The sequence below is a fragment of the Octopus bimaculoides genome, chromosome 9 (genome assembly GCF_001194135.2).
Source record: "Octopus bimaculoides isolate UCB-OBI-ISO-001 chromosome 9, ASM119413v2, whole genome shotgun sequence".
Lineage (NCBI taxonomy): Eukaryota > Metazoa > Mollusca > Cephalopoda > Octopoda > Octopodidae > Octopus > Octopus bimaculoides.
The window spans coordinates 68,703,841-68,727,831 of record NC_068989.1 but is presented as its reverse complement, the minus strand read 5'-3'; the positions used below and the strand labels follow the sequence as shown (position 1 = coordinate 68,727,831).

The following is a 23,991-nucleotide window of genomic DNA, read 5'->3' as shown; positions in this document are numbered from 1 at the left end:
TATATATATATATATATATGTATATATATATATATATATATATATACACACACACATATGTATGCGTATATGATAAAATTAAATGTAAAGTATTGTAGTTAGCCATGAGCTTTGTAACAGTGGATCTATCAAACATTACTGGCAGGATCAATCAATTGAATTAACCCCAACACTAGATTCCTCTTATTAACCCCAGAGCCATACGAGGCACATGGGACTTCAGTAGGTTTTAAATTCAGAATATAAAGAGATGAAACTGGATACCACAAAGCATTTCGTTGCTCTACCAAATCTGTCAAATGAAATACTGGAAGAGGAATATGACACAAACTAGAGATTGTTATAAGATAGAAAAATTATGACAACTGTGAATTCATTCTCCTCTCACATAGGCTTTTACTTAGAGAAGATGCAAACATGGGTGTATGTTTAAGAAGTTTGCTTCCAAACCACATGGTTTCAGGTTCAGTGCCACTGCTTAGCACTCTGGACAAGTAACTTCTGCTCTAGACCAATGCTGATAAAAGCATTGTAAATTGACTTGGTAGAGAGAATTGAAAGTAGCCCATTGTCTTACAAGCTTATACACTCATGGTCTGGCCTTGAGAAGATCTGATAGCACATAAATTATAATTTTTTTTTATGAAAAGAGGCTGCTAGACCCTTATTCAACGATTGTTTCTGGAGAAAGGGACGTTTTTTTTTTTTTTTAATGTTTGTTCCTTGTAATATTTTCTATAACAATTATGAATACAGTTCATAAATCATTTCAATACAATGAGGAGGGATTCCCACTTTCATAACCCTTATACTGCAACAAACAGAATATTACATGGCATCTAGTTTCATCTCTTTATTTTCTGAATTTAAAACCTACTGAAGTCACTTGTGCTTCGTACGTTTCTGGAGTCAATAAAAGAATTATCAGTCAAGTGCAGGGGTTAATTCAGTTGATTGATCCTGCCAGTAATATTTGATGGCTACACTCCCATCCCATTCTAGAAACAAGTTATTAATTAACCCTTTAACATTCACATTATTCTATCCAATGTAATGCTTATTTATTAATACGTTTTGAATTAATCTTGCATTATCTAGCAGCCTTAAGACTTAGTTGAGATAAGATAATTTTCAGAAATTATATTGTAGGGTTGGTATATGAGGTCACACCTGGCTATTTTGAACAACTCCAGCATGGCTTCAGTCTAATAGCTGAAACAAGTAAAAGTTTTGAGAAGGGGCTAAAAGGATCCCAAATCTTAGCAACATCATTCATAATGTAATAGAATACTTGAAATAAAACTCAAAACCTGCTCACAACCTACTTACTAACTTTCAGATATACATACATACACATACGGATATACATTATATATATACATATATATATATATATATATATATATATATATGTTATTCACACACACACACACATACATACATACATTTACACACAGGGATATATATATATATATATATATATTATACAAGAATGGGCCAGGATGTTAATAAATAAATAACTCCACCATTTTACATTCCAACAATGTCAACAGCAAGGTAAAATAAGGTGAAGGGTTCAAACATAATTATCTTTTATCAGCCTGTGAATCTGTAATACAGTAAAACTATGTTGGAAGGTAGCCAAAATAATCAAATATATCACATATTCAACAAATTGAGGGGCCAACCTCCAATTTTTTTTTCTTTCTCTCAATAGCTACCAGATGTTTAATTGGCAAAGCAACCATAGCATTAGTTTGAATATTGTTATGTGGTAAGGGAGAATAGAAGAGGAGAAAGAGAGGGCAATGGTCTGAAATGTTAATACTTTTCTTCCTTACAGCATAAAACATATTTCATTGTTTGAATTATTTGTTTTATACAGAGTATCAATAATTTTGTTAGATCCTGGTGTTTTAATAAACGCCATAATTATTTTAATGTCCACTTTTTCACGCTTACATGAGTCAGATAGAATTTGTTGAGACAGATTTTCTACTGAAGGATGCTCTTCCTGTCACTCACCTAATTTTTCTCTGTGGTAAAATGTTTACATAGAAAATTGGATATGTATGCAATCTCAAGATCCTGAAACACAACACATCAATACACACACTCTTAAAGGGCTTCTTTCAATTTCCAACTACCAAATTCACCCACAAGACTTTGGTAACTCATGGCTTTAAAAGAAGTTATGGGACTGAACCTCAAAGCCACATGGTCAAAAAGCAAACATCTTAACCACATACCATACCAGCAACTATAAACAAAATCTATTGGATGTTACTAGTGAGACAGTTTAACCTTTATGGGAGAAACTAAACTGAGACTGTCCCTAACTCTGTAACACAATCCTTTGGTTTTAAGTGATTTAAATTAAAACCCTCCATTAAAATTTCATGCTAAGTTATGTTCCAATCACCAGCTTAATAATGACAGACTTATTTTGCTAAATTCTTCATTATTTAAAAATTAAGCCAAACAAAAGCAGTGTATTTCAGCAGAAATATAATAACAAAAGGGTTAAATTGATTTAAATTAAAACCTTCCACCAATGTTTTGTGCTAATGTATGTTCCAAACACCAGCTTAAACATGACAAAGTTATTTTATTAAATTCTTCATTACTTAAGAGAATTGAAACAAAAGCAGTGCATTTCAACAGAAATATAGTAAAAGGGTTGAAGGAATTACCAAAGTTAACAGATTAAAAAATATATATATATACAAAGGAAGCAATAACTGATTATTTTTATTGAACACAAACAACTTTTCAAAGAAGCCAAAAAGGTACAGCGCAGGAGGTATGAAACTTTAATACAAATGTTTAGCATTCCCTTGCTTGCACGGATGCGTTGTAAGCGTAGCTTCATAATATATGCAGTGTAGGTATTGAATCAATTACAATGACTGTACTTATTCCCCTACACGATATTATTGATCACAAACATAGTGAAATGAAATTCAATCTAAATGCTATGGATGTATTAGCATTGTTGCATAATTGACAAGTGTATGGTGTATGTGTGTATATCACCATCATAGTCAAACGTCCATCTTCCATGCATGCATGTGTAGGACGGTTGACAGGAGCCGGCCAGGTAGAAAAACTACCCTAGGCTACTGTGTCTGCTTTGGCAGGGATTTTATGGCTGGATGCTTTTCTTAATACCAACCATTCTACAGAGAGGACTCAGTGCTTTTTATGTGGCACTAGCACAAGTGAGTTTAGTTTTGGCATGGTTTTTACAGCTGGATGCCCTTCCAAACATCAACCACATTACAATGTGGACTAGATGCTTTTAACATGGCACCAGCACTAGCAGGGTAACCAAGTAACTCACAAGACAAGGAATTATGAGGGGCAGGGACATTGGAGGAGGGAGACTTGTGTCAGAGGATGGAAGGTTAGAGTGTAGAACAGCATAGATGTACACTTATCATAATCATCTAAATCATTTTTTTGCTTTGAAGTTACTTCCATCCTATATGGATTAGGTTCACCCTTGCTATGTGGCACTTGGGCAAATTTTTTCTACAATTGCCTCTACACGACCAAAGCCCTGTAAGTGTATTTAGAAACTGAAAGAAGTCCTTTATCTATCTATCTATCTATCTATAAACATACACAATTGTGTGTGTGTGCATGTGCACCTGTGCCTCTTGTCATTGTATGATAGTTTTAAACAAGCCATTGTTATGTAAGCAGTGTCATCTATTTCCAGTCTTCCATGGAAACCCATCATGAGGCCGTGATGAAATATTACCCAGTCTGGAGACAGGTGAGGGTAGGTGACAGGGAGGAAAATCTGTCACAATGAATCTGTCTGATTCATGCAAGCATGGAAATATTGGGCATTAAAATGATCATGACACACAATACCGAACTGTTGCTGCTGTTGTTTAGCCCCAGGTCAGGCCTGACTGAGAAGATTTTGGGTCAAAGGGTCTCCAGCCTTGACCATCTTTTATTTTGATGTTGAATCTAGGATTACATTACCAGTATATCATTTTTAAGCTAGTTTTAAAAATGATATACTGGTAATGTAATCCTAGGGTGGCTTTTAAGCTGGTATATAGCTTTTAAGCAACTGACACTGAATGGGAAGATCTGCAAACAGGTCTCAGACTTGTTTTGGAGAATTTGCTGCAATTGCTTCCTCCAGGGTCATATCTTAATGATGATCATATTCGTCGCAAAATATCATGTAAAAAAAAAATAAACAAAATTTTAAAAATCGCCAGAAACAATTGCAATAATGAAAACAGAGGAATCTCAAATTTCATGATTGCAGGTCCAGATTTGGCCCAGAATTAGCCTTTAGAGAATAAAAATTGTTATTGTACAAAAAAAAATTTGTCACAAAAAGTCATGTAAAAAAGAAAAGAAAAAAAAAATTGCCAAAAATAATCACAGTAATGAAAACTTGAGAATCCAAAATTTCAGGATTTCACTCTCTGAGTGGTTGGCGTTAGGAAGGGCATCCAGCTGTAGAAACTCTGCCAAATCAGACTGGAGCCTGGTGTTGCCATCCGGTTTCACCAGTCCTCAGTCAAATCGTCCAACCCATGCTAGCATGGAAAGCGGACGTTAAACGATGATGATGATGATGATGATGTATGTCTGGATTTGACCCAGAATGTTTTTAATTTACTCATGGAGCCAGCCTGATTCCAAAATGGTATGATATGTTGGGCTACAGACCCTAGGAGTAAAGTTGAAAAAGCATGACACCATTGACACACTGACATTCACATTTATAATGTTGTTATACTATATTAAGGTGAGCTGGCAGAATTGTTAGCACACTGAGCGAAATGCTAACTGGTATTTTTGTCTGCCATTAGGTTTTGAGCTCAAATTCCGCCGAGGATGACTTTGCCTTTTATCCTTTTGGGGTCAATAAAATTAGTACCAGTTTACGTACTGGAGTCTATGTAATTGACTTAATCCCTTCCTCTAAAATCTGAGGCCTTGTGCTTCCAGTAGAAAGGATTTATTAAAGTTGAAAAAGTGTGACACACTGACATTTACATTTATTATATTAGATATACTCTTTACTCTTTTACTTGTTTCAGTCATTTGACTGCAGCCATGCTGGAGCACCGCCTTTAGTCAAGCAAATTGACCCCAGGACTTATTCTTTGTAAGCCTAGTATTTATTCTATCGGCCTCTTTTGCTGAACTGCTAATTTACGGGGACGTAAACACACCAGCATCGGTTGTCAAGTGATGTTGGGGGAGACAAACACAGACACACAAACTTATATATATACGACGGGCATCTTTCAGTTTCCGTCTACCAAATCCACTCACAAGGCTTTGGTCAGCCTGAGGCTATAATTGAAGACACTTGCCCAAGGTGCCATGCACTGGGACTGAACTCAGAACCATGTGGTTGGTAACCAAGCCACCTACCACACACCCTATGTTAATTTTGGGGAAACTTTATTTCAGTTAAAGTGTATTTTATGTGTGTGTGTGTGTGTGTATTAAAGAAAGCAAGAATGATAGTGTTTAGTATGTTTGGTAACAGGAATTTCTGTCAAAGAGACATGATTAAACAAAGTTGTACATCATCTCCCTCTTACTCTCACATACCCACTCTTTCTCTCTCTTTTATTATTACTCCCACTGCCATCATCAACACTACTACTTTTAATAAAACATCAGCTCTCCCTAAATTTCTTTGTCTCCCTTGCTTTTTTTTCTTTCTTTCTCTCTGTCTGTCTTCGCCACCACCCTCACTGTCTCTATGCATACTATTACTCTCACATCATCCTGAGGAATAGTAGGAGTGTCATTGAATAGTGAGAGAAGGGGGTCTAAGTGTGACACACTGACACACAGAAATTAGTTTCTGCATTTATTATATTAGAAGACTATTGTTTGACTTGAGGAAGATTTAACTGCTATTTCTCACAGGTTGACTAACAGCATGAAGGCTTTCACATGCTAAATTTCAAATTTCCTTTTCATATACTGAATTTGGTCAGTAAGATCCTATTTCATTAAATGTACCAACTGCTGATTCACTGGAAAACAAAACTGGCAATCTACCATACCAGACAGTTTAGAAAACAATATCCTATAGAAAGTTGGTGAATCTCATAACCCACTGGGGTTTATTTATAGAACAAATGTTGTTCCCCCATCTCTCTCACTCACTTTTCCTCCTCTCTTTCACCCAATAAAATCCTCAACAGAAATTAATTTCAGCAATGTGATATAATCAAACACTTCATCATCATCATTTTAATGTCCATTCCTGCCCTGCCGTTTGTATGAGGCAGATTTTCTCTGGCCAGATACTCTCCCTATTGCCAACCCTCACCTGTTTCTAAGTTAGGTAATATTTCGCCATGACTGGACATGTTTTCATGGAAGAGTGGAAATAAGGGATTCTGCTTTGCATAATGGTGACAAGCATTTATAACTAACACACGATGTGGACATAGTGGTTAAGAGCACGGGCTACTAACCCCAAAATTCCAAGTTTGATTCCAGGCAGTGACCTGAATAATAATAACAATAATAACATCGAAAAATACTTTAGGAATGAGAACCCAGGATTAAAATTTCCCCAAGACACCTGATGAAGGCTGGAGGGTATATCAGCTGAAACGTGTAAACAAGATGAGGACAAATATCTGTCAAATGTAAATAATGTACAACCTGAAATGTTTAGCACTATATATATATATATATATATATATATAGATAGATAGATAGATAGATATAAAAAGATTGTTCTCAGTTTTAAGCATAATGTAAACATTTTCACTTTCACTTACTATCACTGAACCCACCTTAAAGTTGAACTAACACATTATAAAAGGTAATGGGAGAGGTTGTTTGACCCACTGGAAATAGCCAAATCTATCCCTAATCACATATTACAATCTTAAAAAAAAATAAAGAAAAGACACAGTAGATAATATAATTCTGAATACAGTATATCTAAAAGAAAGATATGATCATCACATTGATTTTAGGTCCACTACAGAATCATGGCTGACTAAGGGTTAAATAACAACTATATCATATGTACTATCAAAATTACTGCTCAGAACTTATAAAAATCAGCCAGCTTAGAGCAAGCATAGTATTTCCAGTGATGTGGTAGTGCCAGTAACAAAAACAGAAACCTTTCAAGAGTTAAAAGAAAAATTATAAACTGTGCACAAAAAACCCAGCTTCCTTTCCTACTTAATTTCAAATGTTTGCACGTGATCTTTATGTGTGTTACTGATCAGACATTCTACTCAACTCTAACATCTAGTTGTTTTTTTCTTTCTTTTTTTTTTTACCTCCGCCCTCTTCCCCAACATGTCTAAGACAAAAATTTGCAGCCATATAAAAACAAACAAAAAGAATAAGAATCTATGTTAAGTATACCTAAGTATTTCAGAGCCCAAGCACACTAATTAACATTAAAACAAAATAAATATTACTCAAGCAACTAATTAGGTTTCATGCACACACCACAGATCCAAATGTTTTCAAGGAATTTAAGATAAGTGCAAAAAAGAAGGAAAAAGGACTTCAGGATGAAATCTACTTGGCAGATGTTACATTTTCATTTTCATTTTTAATTTCGAATTGTTATTTGATGAGAAAATCCAGTAACTGATGAATTAATGAAAGCAATAGGAGTATTCAAATATCTACAATATACAATACTTACATGTGTAATGTAACTTTAAAAAGTGTAGTCTTTGATAATTGATTTCTTTTAGTAAAAGTCACACCCTCCAAGCTAATTAATAAGCAGCTTTCTTTATTAAGAACTAAGAAGATAGATATATGATTGATACAAAGATGGCTGTGTAGTCTAAAACGTCTGCATCCAACCATGTGGATCCAGTCCCACTGTGTGATATTTTGTGTGAATATATTCTACAATAGCAGCAGGTATAGTTGTGTGGTAAGAAATTGACAGTGAGCTGGCAGAAACGTTAGCATGTTGGGCGAAATTCTTAGCGGTATTTTGTCTACCGTTACGTTCTGAGTTCAAATTCCACCAAGGTCGACTTTGCCTTTCATCCTTTCGGGGGTCGATAAATTAAGTACCAGTTACGCACTGGGGTCGATGCAATCGACTTAATCCCTTTGTCTGTCCTTGTTTGTCCCCTCTATGTTTAGCCCCTTGTGGGCAGTAAAGAAATAAGAAGTTGACTTCCCAATCACATGGTTTCAGGTTCAGTTACAGTGTGTGACACCTTGGACAAGTGTCTTTTACCATAGCTCCTGGCTGACCAGAGCCTTGTAAGTGGATTTTGGTAGATGGGACGTGCACGTGTGTATGTGTGTGTGCGTGCATGTTTGTATCTTTGTACCTGTGTTTGTTCCCCCACAATTGCTTGACAATGGGTGTTGCACAAGTCAGCCAAAAAACCTCTACATGTTCACTGGATCTGCTAGAAGCATCAGCTAAATTTCATTCAAATTACACTTAACAGTCATAAGATAGTAAAGACACTAGATGATGTACTCCTAGACCAGACCAACACAAATTACATTGCGGGCCACTTTAATCATAGAAAGTTTTTTGAGGGCCACTCGTATACTTAATGCACTAATAGTCAAATAATCAAATTTTATTTTTACAATAATGATCGTTGATTCAACATGAAATATTATTGTTGCAAAAACAGTAGTAATTTTTTCAATACACTCTTTAATTTTTGATAAGATTTTAAAAATGTTTGTTTAAATGAACCCATTTCAAGAAAGTATGAAGCGGGCTGCAAGACAAAAGTCTGCAGGCCACATGCAGCGGTCCACAGGCATCAGGTTGGCCAGCCCTGTCCTAGACACTGTTTGAATGAAACCTGAGAGAGCAATGATAGAAACACCTTTGCTCATATATAAATCATCTAGCCCAGAATGACTCAGAGATAAACGACAAGTATACATTCCATTCACAAATTATCACTAAAAGAATTTAGATTTAATTAATGTTTCACTATTTTTGTTTATATAATTTTATCTGCTTCTTTAGGTCAGATGATACTGGAAGTTCAGATATTTGGCATAGAAATTGTTTAAGTAGGAAGGTTGGCTACATTCATCCATAGATTTTCAGTTAAATTCAGACAAGTTGTAACAAGATTTGAATTCATAATTTTCACTTGGTCAATCATGTTTGGTTGAGTGTTGTAAACAGGTCTGCAGCTCACAATAATGCATTGATTGTCAAAGCATTTTTATCCTGTCTGTTAAGGACTTTATGAAATGTACATGAGAGAGAGTTTTTATGTTGAGTGTACTTTCAACACAAGTGTTTCTATTCTGGTATACACAGTATATTTGTTATCCAAGAAAGGGATGGGATTTCTGGTAGTCAAATATATCTTAAAAAAAAAAATCTCGGAAAAAAGCTATATTTTTGATATGCAAATTAGGACGTCAAGTACATCAATAACAAAGTGTAATAGATTTCCTTGACAATTAATACTTATGGATGTGTTACATGTTTCATAAATAGCTATACTAGTACTACTAGTGGAAGACACAATTTCAAGTGCTAAGAAAATCCATTTTCATACCACAATGATGTAATACTTATTTATTTTTAGTTTTTGTAGTTTTATGTAGTGAGAAAAAAAGTACTATCTTGGCTGGGGCACTGGTCTATCATAGATAGCTTTTCCCACAGGGGAGAAGTGTGTGCTTGATGAACTCAGCTATCCAAACTAATGATTAACTTGTCAAATGCTTTTAATATCAAGTCTTTCCTTCACTGTGATACCTAGTTACAGCTAGGTGGACGGGGCCATTTGAGAGTTTCGTCTCATGGTCATGACTTCAATATAGTAGTGAGGACATGATATAAGCCCCCAACTTCTCAACTGGTTGTCCACTATCCTATTTACTTAGCTATCTGTACTCTAGCAGCAGAGAAATTTATCAGCTGTAGTTGCATTTTCAAAAATAATAATTATTGATATATTCTTGTAGTATCATAACTAAAGGTAGAAAATCAGTAGTCATTAGGGCATCAAATGAAATGCCTTGTGGCATGTGTTCAAGCTCTCTTTGTTTTGGCTTTAAGCCCCAGTGAAAATCTGCCTCAAAGAATTCCATTTCACCTATGCAAAAATGGATGCTAAAATTATGATGAACAAATGCCTTTTCCTCATTGCATAGGAATTACTAACTATTGTTTTTCATGCTGGTGGTGTCACCAAGTGGAGGCACAATGGCCCAGTGGTTAGGGCAGCGGACTCGCAGTCATAGGATCGTGGTTTCGATTCCCAGACCGGGCGTTGTGAGTGTTTATTGAGCGAAAATACCTAAAGCTCCACGAGGTTCCGGCAGGGGTGGTGGTGAACCCTGCTGTACACTTTCACCACAACTTTCTCTCACTCTTACTTCCTGTTTCTGTTGTGCCTGTAATTCAAAGGGGCCAGCCTTGTCACACTGAATATCCCTGAAAACTATGTTAAGGGTATACGTGTCCGTGGAGTGCTCAGCCACTTGCACCTTAATTTCATGAGCAGGCTGTTCCATTGATCAAATCAACTGAACCCTCATCGTCGTAAGTGACGGAGTGCCATTATTGTCTCCAAAAAATTAACCTCAATTAATTATTTTTATTAATAACTATAAACTACAATATTAATCTAACACATAACTGCATTTAAAATAGACCATAAGACCAAAAATATCTTTATCTGATATTCTACTATCAATATAACCTTGCTCATTACAATGGATACATATTTCTTTCAGTGTTTAAAATGGAAACCTACATAAATCTGATGTATCACTGACAAAATACTCACCTGACCCATGACAAACTGGGTCACACACACACACACACACACACACACACACACACAAAATAAAGAAATATCAATACATACTGGCACTCTGTTGGTTATGATGAGGGTTCCAGTTGATCCAGTCAACAGAACAGCATACTTGTGAAATTAACATGCAAGTGGCTGAGTACTCCACACTACAGACACATGTACCGTTAAGGTAGTTCTCAGGGAGATTCAGCATGACACACAGTGTGACAAAGCTGGCCCTTTGAAATACAGGCACTACTCATTCTTGTCAGTCAAGAGGACTGGAGCAATGTGAAATAAAGTGTCTTGCTCAAGGACACAATGCTTTGCCAAGAATTGAACTCACAACCTTACAATTGTGAGCCGAATACCCTAACCACTAAGCCACGCACTTTCAAATATATAATGTGTCAATACATAATGTGTCAATACATAAATGCAAATAAATTTACAGAATTAAAAGCAATTACAATATTAACACAAACATGCATATAACCATGTGTGTGTGTGTGTGCATGCATACACACAAACATATATGCATTGTTATGAAAAGGTATCAATAAGTAAACTTAAAAGCAAAAGAATTGTGATATTAACTATGAAGATGATGATGATGATGATGAACGTGTCACAAATTAAAAAATAAAACATTTCTGACGGTACCTAGTTCCATAAGTGATAATTGTGGTTGCTAAATGACAAATAATAAATATCAACACATAAATACATATACACAAAAAAGAAAAAAAGTTGATACTGCACAATAACTAAGTATTGGCATTGTGTGTTTATGTCAATCACCCCATACACACATGAATGGAAATATACAGGTAGATATTTAAATGCAAACTGATATGAAAACACAGACACATTCACAGGCAATTTATAAACTCGCTCTCTCTCACACATACATACACACATATATGTAAGTATACAGAAATGTATACTGACACATATATAGACACAAATACATGAAAAAGAACAATTACACATACACATATATGTAGCCACACTCACAAGAAATGAAACTTATATATCCATAATGGAAATATCAAAGTGAAAATAGTACTGGGGGGCAATGTGACTAAGTAACCTCTTCAAAACAGTGACCCACTATGGTCACAATTCAATGACTGACTGAAACCAGTAAAAGAATAAAAGGATACCCATACATTTTTTTTAAAGGGACATGTGACTTCTAATTTGGGCATAAGATGAAAGGTAGAGTTAGGTAAAGTTGACCTCACTAGGAATTAAACTCAGAAAATAAAGGGCCAGATCAAATACAGCAAGGCATTTTCTTCAATGCTCTAACAATTTCCATTTTTTGAAAAAAATGTAATGGTTAAAAAGAAATTATATATAAAAGCATATAAACATTACAAAAATGCTATCTTTAAGATAACATGTTAGCACTGGTTTCATCACTATAAATAGATATGTTTACACAAACAGACCCTGTGTTTGTTATCTACATATATAGGTTGGGTGTATAGACAAACAGCTGAAGAAATCAGATACCTGTGGGTAATAATGGAAGGAAGTAAGCTAGCAAGCAAAATAAAAGAAATAAGTTGCTGCCATACTTGCAGTCATTAGAACAAGTTGTACAAGATAACTCCCAATCAAATTCAGGTAAAATTCCATATGTTTATACATCTACATTCTCAGTAATAGAGATAATGAGATGAATTTTAGAAATATGAGAAAACAAAGATGTTGCCTTAACAATCAGGAAATGTTCAAATATAAAATATACTAATGAAGATTAAACATTTCAATATATGGGCCTCCCAGTTGAAGAATCAGGAGTCCTAAATGGCACCACAGATGCCCTGTTCTGGGATAAATACAGCAAAGAAACTTATTACATTTAGCAGGTAGAAGTGTGTGAGTGACTGACTGACTTGGGTGGTGGAGTACCAAACTGAGATACAAGACGGAATGGTAGGATGTTTGTGGAAACCAGTTCTAGCTCTTACAAGAGGATAAAACAAAAATAATTTTTCTTTTTGTTTCTAACTTACTTTGGCTTCTCATCACCTACTATATATAGTCGCTCTCACTAAGTCAAGAGGTCTTGTAAGTTACTTGGTGACCACACTAAAATTTGTGTTATGCAAAATTCACCAAAAGAAAAAAAAAACTGTAAAGTGGTTGGCATGAAGGACATTCAACTGTAGAAATCATACCAAAGTAAGTTTGGTGATTGACGCAATCCTCTGGCTTGCCAGAATCTGTTGACCTTCCAGTCTATACCAATGCTAAATGATGATGATGTTTGCATGAGGAGCAAATATCTAGCATGCAGATGCCCTTCCCACAGTTAAGCCCTCAAAAGCTGAAGTGAATTCGAACTCGTTTTTTTAACTTTTTTCATTTGTTTGTCAGTTTGAAGTAAGCAGGTTTATGTATCAGGATTCTTAATTCCTCAAATGCTGAAGTGAACCTAGATCTGTTTTTTTAACTCTTTTTATTTGTTTGTTAATTTAAAGTATGCAGGCTTATTGCATCAGGGACACAACTTTACAAAGTAAGACTTGAACTTAAGTCTATGCGATCAGACATCCACCAACATAGCCCCCATGGCTAGTGTGACCTTCGTATCAAGACGTAAAATAAATTTTAAGAACTTCTTTTAATGTCATACACACAGAAAACAATGTAAAATCAGACTGAAAGCATAAATGCTTGGGTCAGATGTTTCAATAAAAGAATTTTGCATGGAGAGAAATTCAGAATTCCTAAAATACCAAAGCTCTATTTGCAATCATTTTAACATCCACTTTTCCATGTGTGCATAGGTTTGATGGAATTTATCGAGACAGATTTTTCTATGGTCTGACATGTTTTTCATGGATGACAGGAAACAAACTATAGTGTTTGCATGAGTTATGCTCATTTACAACCATTGCATGATGTCAAGACAAGGGTACACACACACACGATGGGCTTCTTTCTTTCTTTATCTACCAATTCCACTCACAAGGCTTTGGTTGACCTGGGCTAGAATAAAGAAGACATGTCAAAGATGCCATGCAGTGGGACTGAACTTGAGACCACAAAAATGAGAAGCAAGCTTCTCAACTACATAGCCATTCGTGTGTGAAAGTGTTTTGTGTATGTAGGAAAATTTCATTTTTTTCTTTTATGTCAAACATACCCTTAATCCTTAGATAGACTTAAGCTGAAAAAGGCTTCATCCATCTCTCAGTTTTATCCCATCACCTTCAGTGGTGTTCACAGTTGCAAACATTTGAGCCAGGTTACTTGTTTGAAGATAACTTCTTTCCTTCCTCTCATCAGCCTTGGAATACCTTTAAAAATATAGGGCCATGGGTAGTACCCTTCCATTGCTGATAAAAAATGTAAAAAAAGAACCCTTTTTTTTTTTTATTTAACTGTATTTTGATAATTTAATTTAAGCATTTTAGAAGTAAAACAGATAACAACAGTAGGTAGAACTGATACTTTAAGGGGTGGGAGCACTATATAATTAATGTTTCATTAGCAAGCAGCACTGAGATCAAATCTTGCTATGGATCGGGAGAAGGAAATGGGATTATCAGAAGCAGAGCACAGTTCAAACTATCTCTGCCTTACAAATGGATCTGGGTCTTGGTTCTGATTGCTTATAGACTTTCAGTGATGGAACGAGTGCAAGCAGGACTATTCCACATTACACACAGATATTCCAGCATTTTATTTGACTATGAGAGATAGTGTCACCACTATAGTTAAGCTAAGGTAAGCAGAAATAAGTATCCTGTTCAATGAATAATAAGAATACCAGAAACAAGGCTCTGAAGTCAATAATCCAAGAGATAGGTCTTCGCTGCAGCCATGTTAAGTGTGGTAGTTATCCTGGCAACATGTTTTCATGGTTAGATAAGAACAATATCACCTCAAGATTCGATAATTTTAGTCAATGTGTGTCAATAACAGAGAATTTGAAGATTACATGATTGCTTGACCTGCTAGAAACAGCAGCCAAATGTCCCTTAAATTACCCCACTTCACATTATCTTGAATTCATCTTCGATAATGTAGTCCCTGATACATAAAAAGATTGAATTACATTTATCATGAAGTTAGTTCTAATCTTTTTGTTATGATATGTCTGTGGTAATACAGTGCTTCTGTTTCAATTAATTTTGAAAATTATGAAGGATTTACTAAAATAACTTTGTCATTATTAAGTTAGAGTTTGGAACATAACTTAACATGAAATTCAGATGGAAGTTTTTAATTTAAATCACTTTAAAACAAAAAGTCTGTACCATTGAACCAGGCACAGTCTCAAATGAATTGGTATCAAAAGGGGCTAATCAAAGCTGATGCGTGAGGAGTTAACAACAACACAAGTGTTATCTGGAAGGTGCACTACTTCTCTGAATCTGCTGAATGATAAAAACTGGCATAGGGTGTCTGTACTCTGCCAAAATCATTTGTAGTTCAGTGTGTTAGACAAAAAGTCAAACAGGGAGAACTTTTTTCTGAGTCAAAAACATATGAAGACAGTATTATTTGGATATTAAGACATGTTATTAAGAAAATTCTCAAAATAAATGAAAAAAAAAAAGAGAAAGGCTGTTACTCTTAGTTTATAAAATAAGTTAGATTGACTATCTTTCACTGGTTTCAGTCAGTGGATTGTGGCCATGCTGGGGCACTACTTTAAAGGATTTAGTGGAATATTTTTTTCTCCTCAAGTCTGTTACTTATCATCCTTTGATCTCTTGCCAAACTGCTACATTACATAGGCTTACACACAGCTTCCATCCACAACTCTCAGATCACTCACAAGGCATTAGTCAGTCCGGGGCTATAGTAGAAAGACACTTCCTCAAGGTGCTGTGCAGTGGAACTGAACCCAAAATCCATGTGGTTGAAAAGTAAGCTTCTTAATGACACAGTCAACCACAAGTTTTTTGGTCAAGATCTTTGATTGTTCTTCCCCTTCCATTTTTACTCATTCTTTTAAAATTCCAGAACAGAATAGGACAGAGATATATTATCCTCAGACAATAAATATTTTACATTGTTAAAATCTATAGCATTTGTTTGTGTAGACGTATGAGATAGCATGCAAAAGATTGTTAGATAAAACAGAATCCATACATCAATTCATTGGCACAACAAACATCATAAAAATGTAAAGTTAGGATTTTAAAAGCAATTAATACAAACAAATTTAGGATTTTAAAAATAATTAACACAAATTTAGCTATTTAAAGCTAATTACTTTAGGATTTCAAAATTAACACAAATTTAGGACTTTGAGAGTAATTAATTCAAAATTAGCTTTTTAAAAGCTAATTAACTAATTTAGGATTTTAAAAGTAATTAACAAACAAATTAGGATTTTAAAAGTTATTAACACAAATTAGGATTACGTAAAAAATTAAAAATTAACACAAATTTAGGTTATGAAAATGAATTAAATAATTTAGGATTTTAAAACTAATTGACTCAACAAATTTAAGCATGATAAAAAATTGTTATATAATTGATAAAATTCTTGGTACATGTCCTCAGATTGACACCCAAACACTCTGAAATGCTTGTATTGGATCTTCCAACACGAATGCCAAGCAGTATAGCATGTTTCCAAATTTCTAGCAGAGTGAATTGTATCATGGTGCAATTTTTAATTTAGATCACTTTGCTCAGAAAAATATTACTTCAAAAAAATTTATGCTTTTAAAACTAATTAACACAAAAAGATTTAAACATATACATGGTATTATATAATATAAAATCTTTTCTTAAATGACAGAAAACTGCTGTTCTTTATGATCAATAAAAAATGAACTTAGATATGCAAGTTAAATGAAAGAACTCCAGCCATAGATTCCTATATTGAAACCATTTTGTAGACTTGATTCCCATGGAAGCTAACTTATAAGCAAAACACATTACCATTATTTTCTCTACTCTATACACACTTCAAATATTGTTTGTTTTCTAACTGTGTGATTTCAGGTTCAATATCAATGAGCAGTACCTTGGGCAAGTTTTCATGGCATCCAGCCATAAAAACTTTACCCCAACAAATTCTCTCCAAGCTACGCAAATATGAAAAATTGAACATTAAATGACAATAGTGATTATATATATATATAGGAAAATGAAAAATAAGGCAGAATGCTAAACTGTAAGCATATTTTAATAAAGATTTCTAACCGGCTTTCATTGCGAAGCAAATTTTCAAGAAGGAGAATGAAAATGTTTTTTACAAAGAATTCTCATGCATCCTTATTTTTCCAACCATTATATACATTAATTACCACTGAACTTCAAAAGCTCAAAGACAATATAATGTATTGGTATATTTATTTTTTTATATAATATTATTTTTTTTATATATTAATTTCATTTTGTACTTCTTTGTAAAAAAACATTTTCATTCTCCTTCTTGAAAATTTGCTTCGCAATGAAAGCCGGTTAGAAATCTTTATTAAAATATGCTTCTAGTTTAGTATTCTGCCTTATTTTTCATTTTCCTATTATTTCTCCACGTGCGTTAACACAACCCCACTATTTACTGACTTTAGTAGTCTTCCACACGATTTCTATCTTCCAAATACTATTCTCAAAGCATTGGCCAGAATGAGGTTAGGGTAAAAGATAGTTGTTCAAAGTGCCTTGCACTGAACTGACCAGGACTGTGAAGGTCATACTTGCATCTATGTTAGAAATAAGATGAAAACTACATACTGTAATACATTTAATCTGATGGACTCCATCAGCCAGAAACACTTACCTCACAATAATTTGTCACCAAGTGCCTATGTTAGAAATCAATCATATTCTATTCAGTGTTTGGTTAAAAGTAAAATAAATGAGTACTAGGAGGGTACAAAGGCCATGATCAATCAACTATACTCTTCCCCTTTACAAAATACATGCCTTTGTGCTAATCTTTTTATCTTTTACTTGTTTTAGTCAACTGACTGTGGCCATGCTGGGGCATAGCCTTGAAAGATTATATCAAACAAATCAACCTCAGTACATATTTTTAAAATTTGGTGCATATTCTGCCAGACTCTTTTGCCAAACTGCTTCTGTTATGAGGGACATAAACAAACCAACACCAGTTGTCAGATGGTGTGGACCACACTCACATATAATTGGCTTCTACACAGTTTATGTTAACCAAATTCACTCACAAAACATTGGCAGGCCTAGGGCTGTAGTAGAAGACACTTGCCCAAGGTGTTGCACAATGGGACCGCATGATTGCAAATCAAGCTTTTTAACCACACAGACATGCCTATTCCTGTAGCTAATGTAAGAAACTGTTACTTGATATAACCCTTAGCCATTTAATGTTCCTCTTGCTAGCTTTTTTAGTACATCATGAACTAATTTCATCAACTCCTCTCACCTGCTTTCTTAGTCTATCATGAACTGATTTCATCAACTAATTTGGAAAATACATTTAACCTTTACGATACCAACATGTCTGAGACCATTCCTCATTCCACGATACAAACTTATAAAGTGATTTAAATTAAAACCTTCCATCAAAACTGAATGTTGATTTATTTTCCTTACACTAGTTTAATACTGACAATTATCTTACTGAGTTCTTCATTATTTTCAAAATTAATTGAAACCAAGGCAATGATTTCAATAGAAATATAGTAATGAATGGGTTAAAGGAAGAAAGTTAACAGGAGAATTTTATTAAAACCTATGTCATTTGTTAGAATTTCAAAATCTGAAAATAGTTACTTCTGCATGAAGATAAAAGTTTCTTTTCTTTAACATGAAACAATATAAAATTTATAATACTATTATAAATATTACCTGAGAAACAATGATATATAGTATCTGTGTTGAACATCAATGGACAATTGTGTTGGTTATTAGAAAAATTAATATGTAGATTTTAGTTGAAAGCAAAAGCAGTGTTTGAAAAAGAAAGTAAGTTTTTAGTGAGAGTATAGTGGGGAAAAGTATCTGGTTGAAAGCTTTGGGAGTGAAGTCTTAGTGAAAAGGCTGCACAATTGCACAAAAAAAAAAAAAACTTTAGTTTTTATGAATGCATGCCCAGGAGTCATATCATTGAAAAAAATAATTGTAAATATAAAGCAATTGACCCTGGAAATTTTTTTTTTATCAGACAGAGAGCATGTTTGGGATTACATACCGGCACTTCAGTTCTTTTATTAATTATCTGAAAGAATAAATATATTACATGCAAGTATTTTTACAGTTGGTAACCAAGACACAGATAACTAAAGAGGACTCTTTGCTGGTACAGAAGATATTAATGTGACCAATATACAAATGAGAATGTAGGCCACTATTAGAAGTGCCCTTATGAATAACCCCTTTCAAAGATTTTACAGCAGTCTTTTATAATTAGACTTAAAAAACAACACAAATTTTAATTTTTTATTGTATTTGTTGTCATGATTGTGGCTGTGTGGCCAAAAAGTCTGCTTCCAAATCACATAATTACAGGTTCAGTCCCACTGTTTGGCACTTAGAATCATGAGATGACCAAATCCTTGTGAATGGAAACTGAAAGAATCCCATTGTACATATATATGTGTGAATATGTGCGTGTTTCAATATTTTGCTAAAACATGTCTGATGATGAAAAAATAAGTGATGAGTGGAATCAAGTGAGGGTTGGCAGTAAGAGGTGCATCAGGCCATAGAAAAATCTGCCTTAACACCATCCAACCCATGCAAACATGGAAAAGTGGACATCAAGATAATGATAAGATTCTAAAATTCTGACAAGTAGTTAATTTAGAATTTTAGTCAATTCGTCAATCAAATTTTGGTTTCATGCTCTAGATCTGACAATATTTCAAAATCTTAAAACCTTCCAAGTAGCAACTTAGGTGAAAATGCTGGATTAAGCAATTTATCTAAGACTGCTTAGTCTAGTGCAGACATGGGCAACCTTTAATGAGAATTGGGCTGCATGAGACAGCCCTCATCATAAGGTTTCAAATTTTGGCACATGGCCAGCAAGTTTGGGGGGTCAATTACATTGTACTCAGAGCTTAACTGGTACTTATTTTATCAACCCCAAAAGGATGCAAAGCAAAGTTGATGTTGGTGAATTTGAACTCAGAAAGTAAATATGGACAAAATGCTGCTAAGCATCTATCGGGCATGCTAATGATTCTGCCAGTTCATTGCCTTTACATTACTTAAAAATATTGGCTTCAAATTTTGGCACAGGGCCAACAGGTTTGAGGATGGGGTTAAGTCAATTACAGTGACCCCAGTGCTCAACTGATACTTATTTTATTGACCTCCAAAAGGATGAATGGCAAAGTCAACCTTGGCAGAATTTGAACTCAGAATGTAAAGATAGATGAAATGCCACTAAGCGTTTTGCCCAGCATGCTAATGATTCTGCTAGCTCACTGCCTCTGCATTACTAAACAAATTTTGAAAATAATTTATTGTAAAGGTGTACCATTCAGAAAGTCTTAAGGTTTGCTAGTCACCCATGACAGGGCAAGTGTTTTGATACAAATTTATGCATTTCAAAAAGCGAACCAAAGGTAAAAGAATAAGCACAAGTATAGATGTGTGGTTAAGGAGATTGTTTTGCAACCATATGGCTTCAGGTTCAGGCCTACTGCATGGTACCTTAGCAAAGGGTCTTCTGCTATAGCTTTAGACTGAGCAAAAGGTTGTGAATGAATTTGGTAGATGGAAACTGAAAGTGTGCATGAGTGTGAATGCATGTCTTTGTGTCTGTCTCACTGCCTTTGACACCATGCACTAACTGCAAACAAACATTGTCATTATAAATGGTTGCAGTTCAGTAACAGATTTCCATGGAAACATGCTGTTTTCAAGGAGTTGGAGGAAATATTATCTTGTTTGGAAACAGGTGAGACTTGGCAACAGGAGGAGCATATGGCCAACAAAAATCTGCATCAACAGATTTTGTCAGACCCATGCAAATATAGAAAAGTAGACATTAAAATGATAATGATGTAGGAAGAAAAGCACTGCTGACTGGTCATGTGTTTGGTGTGTGTTTGTGTAAGAATATGTCAAAAGAAATAAGATACAAATGGATTAGTGCTCAAACCAGATGGGATACCTAAAATTCAGAGTTAAATCATGGAAAACATAATCCAGGTAAATAAGTGTTGGTCATAAAAAATGCATTGACTGTGCTATAAAGATAAAAATGAATGATGGACAGATGTTGTTTATTGCATCAAAGCATTTATAAATAAGTTTTACAAATGTAAATACATATAAATAAGCAGAAAGCTTGATGTTAGCGTGGTAGTCCTTCATAAATAGGTAGACATCCTAACATTTCATACATGAAAATCATAGAGAAGAAAGAAGAAAATCCATAGACTATCATTGTGCTTAATTATATTTACATATGTTTGCATGATTTATTTATAAATTCTTTGATGCCATAAATAATTGCTAACCCATCATATATATATATATATATATATATATATATATATATATATACACACACACACACACAGGTACAACATTGTTTTCCTGGGTTGGTCACACTTTGAATTAAGCAAATATTAATGTTGCTTAAGCCATTAAATGAAATACAGGTATCTGTATTTCATTTAGTATAAATGATTTTTGACAATTGTCAAGTCCCTTAACCCCTTGGGGGTCATTGGAGCACTTTGGCCATACAGCATATCTTGGGCGAGAAAACCTAGCAGAGCCCACCCCTCTCTAGGCTAAGCTCATTTTTGCCAGCTCAATGGACTGGAGCAACATGAAATGAAGTGTTTTTCTCAAGAACACAGCACATAGCCTGGTCCAAGAATTGAAACCACAATTTTACAATCATGAGTCCAATACCCTAACCACTAAACCATATGCCTCCAGTATAAATGATAAAAGTTTATTAATACTGTACTGTGCAAGGTACTAGTAGACAAGTCTGGCAGTCACAGGCATTTGAAGTACCTGCTCATAAGTTAGTGTAGATTACAAGAGGGTCTGAACCATTAGTTTCCAGAAAGTTGGTGTTGTACCTGTTGGGGTGTGTGTGTATATACAAATATACAATAGCTATTGCATATCAATTACATAATTGCTTAATCATTGAAAGAATTATATTTACATATATTTGCATGATTTATCTATAAATGTTTTGATGCCATAAATAACTGGAGAATATTTCTTTCAAAAATATAATCATTACAATCAACAGGAATGATAGACCATGGAAAAGAATTTAAAGAGCAGTAAGTATATCACTGAGTTAGAAGCAGAGAGAGAGAGAGAGAGAGAGAGAGAGAGAGAGAGAGAGAGAGAGAGAGAGAGAGAGAGAGAGAGAGAGAGAGAGAGAGAGAGAGAGAGAGAGAGAGTGCAACAGTTAATAAAATATTTTAAACAAAATGTTATTTATGCAGATTATTATCATTATTATTGTTGTTGTTGTTATTATCAAAGTAAACAATTGTTAGACTTCAATAATTTGAATAAACCACCAATTTAAAATCCTACATGTTTCAATTCCTGATTCATACACAAGCCTACATTCACATACAACACACTTATACACCCAGGCATTTATATATCCAAGCATTAAATAACAACATTATTTCAAAGTTTGGCCCTTTTATAGACACAGGCATGGCTGTGTGGTTAAGAAGCTTGCTATGCAATGATGTGGTTTTGAGTTCAGTCCCACTGAGTGACACTTTGGTCAAGTGCCTTCTATTATAGCCTGGGCTGACCAATTGCCTTGTGAGTGAATTTGGTAAATAGAAACTGTGTGGAAGTCCATTGTATATAGCTAGTGTTGGTTTGTTTATATACCCTTAACTTAATGGTTCAGCAAAAGAGACTGACAAAACAAGTACTTAACCTTAAAAATAAAAAAGTAAGAACTGGGCTTGATTTGTTCAACCAAAACCCTTCAAGGTGGTGCCCCAGCATGGCTATGGTTCAATGACTGATAAAAGTAAAAGATAAATCCACCTGAGACCACCTGTGGTTCTATGATACATGCTTCCTATTTTAAAGTAAAATTTCATGCTCCTTTTTATGTTTCAGCAGCCATGCTGGAGTACCACCTTTAGTCGAACAAATTGACCCCAGGACTTATTGTTTGTAAGCCTGGTACTTATTCTATCGATCACTTTTGCCAAACAGCTAAATTACGGGGACATAAACACACCAACATCAGTTGTCAAGCGATGGTGGGGGTGACAAACACAGACACACACAAACACACACATATATATACGACGGGCATCTTTCAGTTTCTGTCTATCAAAATCCAATAAAAGTAAAGAAGACACACTTGAAAGACAACTAAATACAGACAAACGTGTACACACACTGATGCATACATTTACACAGTCTGCCACACATTTCAACACACATTTACTTTGGTCGGCCTGAGGCTATAGTAGCAGACACTTGCCCAAGGTGTCACGCACTGGGACTGAACCTGGAACCATATGGTTGGTAAGCAAGCTATTTACCACACAGCCACTCCTTCTCAATATCAACTTAATAATATCAAAATTATTTTACTAAATTTTCCATTATATTCAAAATTAATTAAAATAAATGCAATATATTGCAACAATGGTAACAAAAATAGTTAAAAATGTTAAGCTATAACTGTTGTGTTCTTGGTGAAGCACTACAGAATAGATTTAGAAGATAAATGATAGTCAAGAAAAGGAAGATTCAAAAGTAATTAAATAAATATATAATACTAATTAAATTAAATTATGTCAATAACTTCAGCTGAGAAAGATGAAACTGGAAGAATACTCAGGATTAGTAAAATAGATCTGAAAGTCATCCAGGGAAAATTTAAAACTGCAAAATTCAATGAACAGTTGAAGTGCTAAGTTAATACTGAAATAAATAGACTTTAATAAATAAATAAATGAATAAATAAATAAATAAATATTAATGTTTTAATATTAAATTTGTTTTTCCTGCAAGTAATAAGTTAACCAAACCAAGTGGTGATTATGAAAAACAAACAAAATAACAAAAAACTATGAAAATAAAAAAGGGAAAATAGAGATGGCATTGCCCCAACGTGGCGGTAGGCAAATGGCCAAAACAACTATTAAAAAATAAGATTTAAAAAAATGAAAAAAAATGAGGTTAATAAACACTAGCCTGTTAAACAAATATTTGAGTGTTAGATGTGTAATCAGGTTGAAAAAATACCTTT

The 23,991-nt window shown here is 34.3% G+C and overlaps 1 protein-coding gene across 5 annotated transcripts in view; it reads right to left on the bottom strand.

Annotated features, from left to right (window-relative positions):
* Positions 1-23,991, bottom strand: part of LOC106868043 (guanine nucleotide-binding protein subunit alpha-13) — a 114,215-nt gene that overhangs the window by 61,054 nt on the left and 29,170 nt on the right. For 3 of the 5 annotated variants that reach the window (XM_014913152.2, XM_052970737.1, XM_052970738.1), the window contains exon 2: positions 18,958-18,984. The exons of the other annotated variants lie outside the window; for them this stretch is intronic. In XM_014913152.2, the coding sequence (XP_014768638.2) occupies positions 18,958-18,984 (27 nt within the window). The remainder of the gene's footprint in view (positions 1-18,957; positions 18,985-23,991) is intronic. 5 annotated transcript variants of the gene reach the window in all.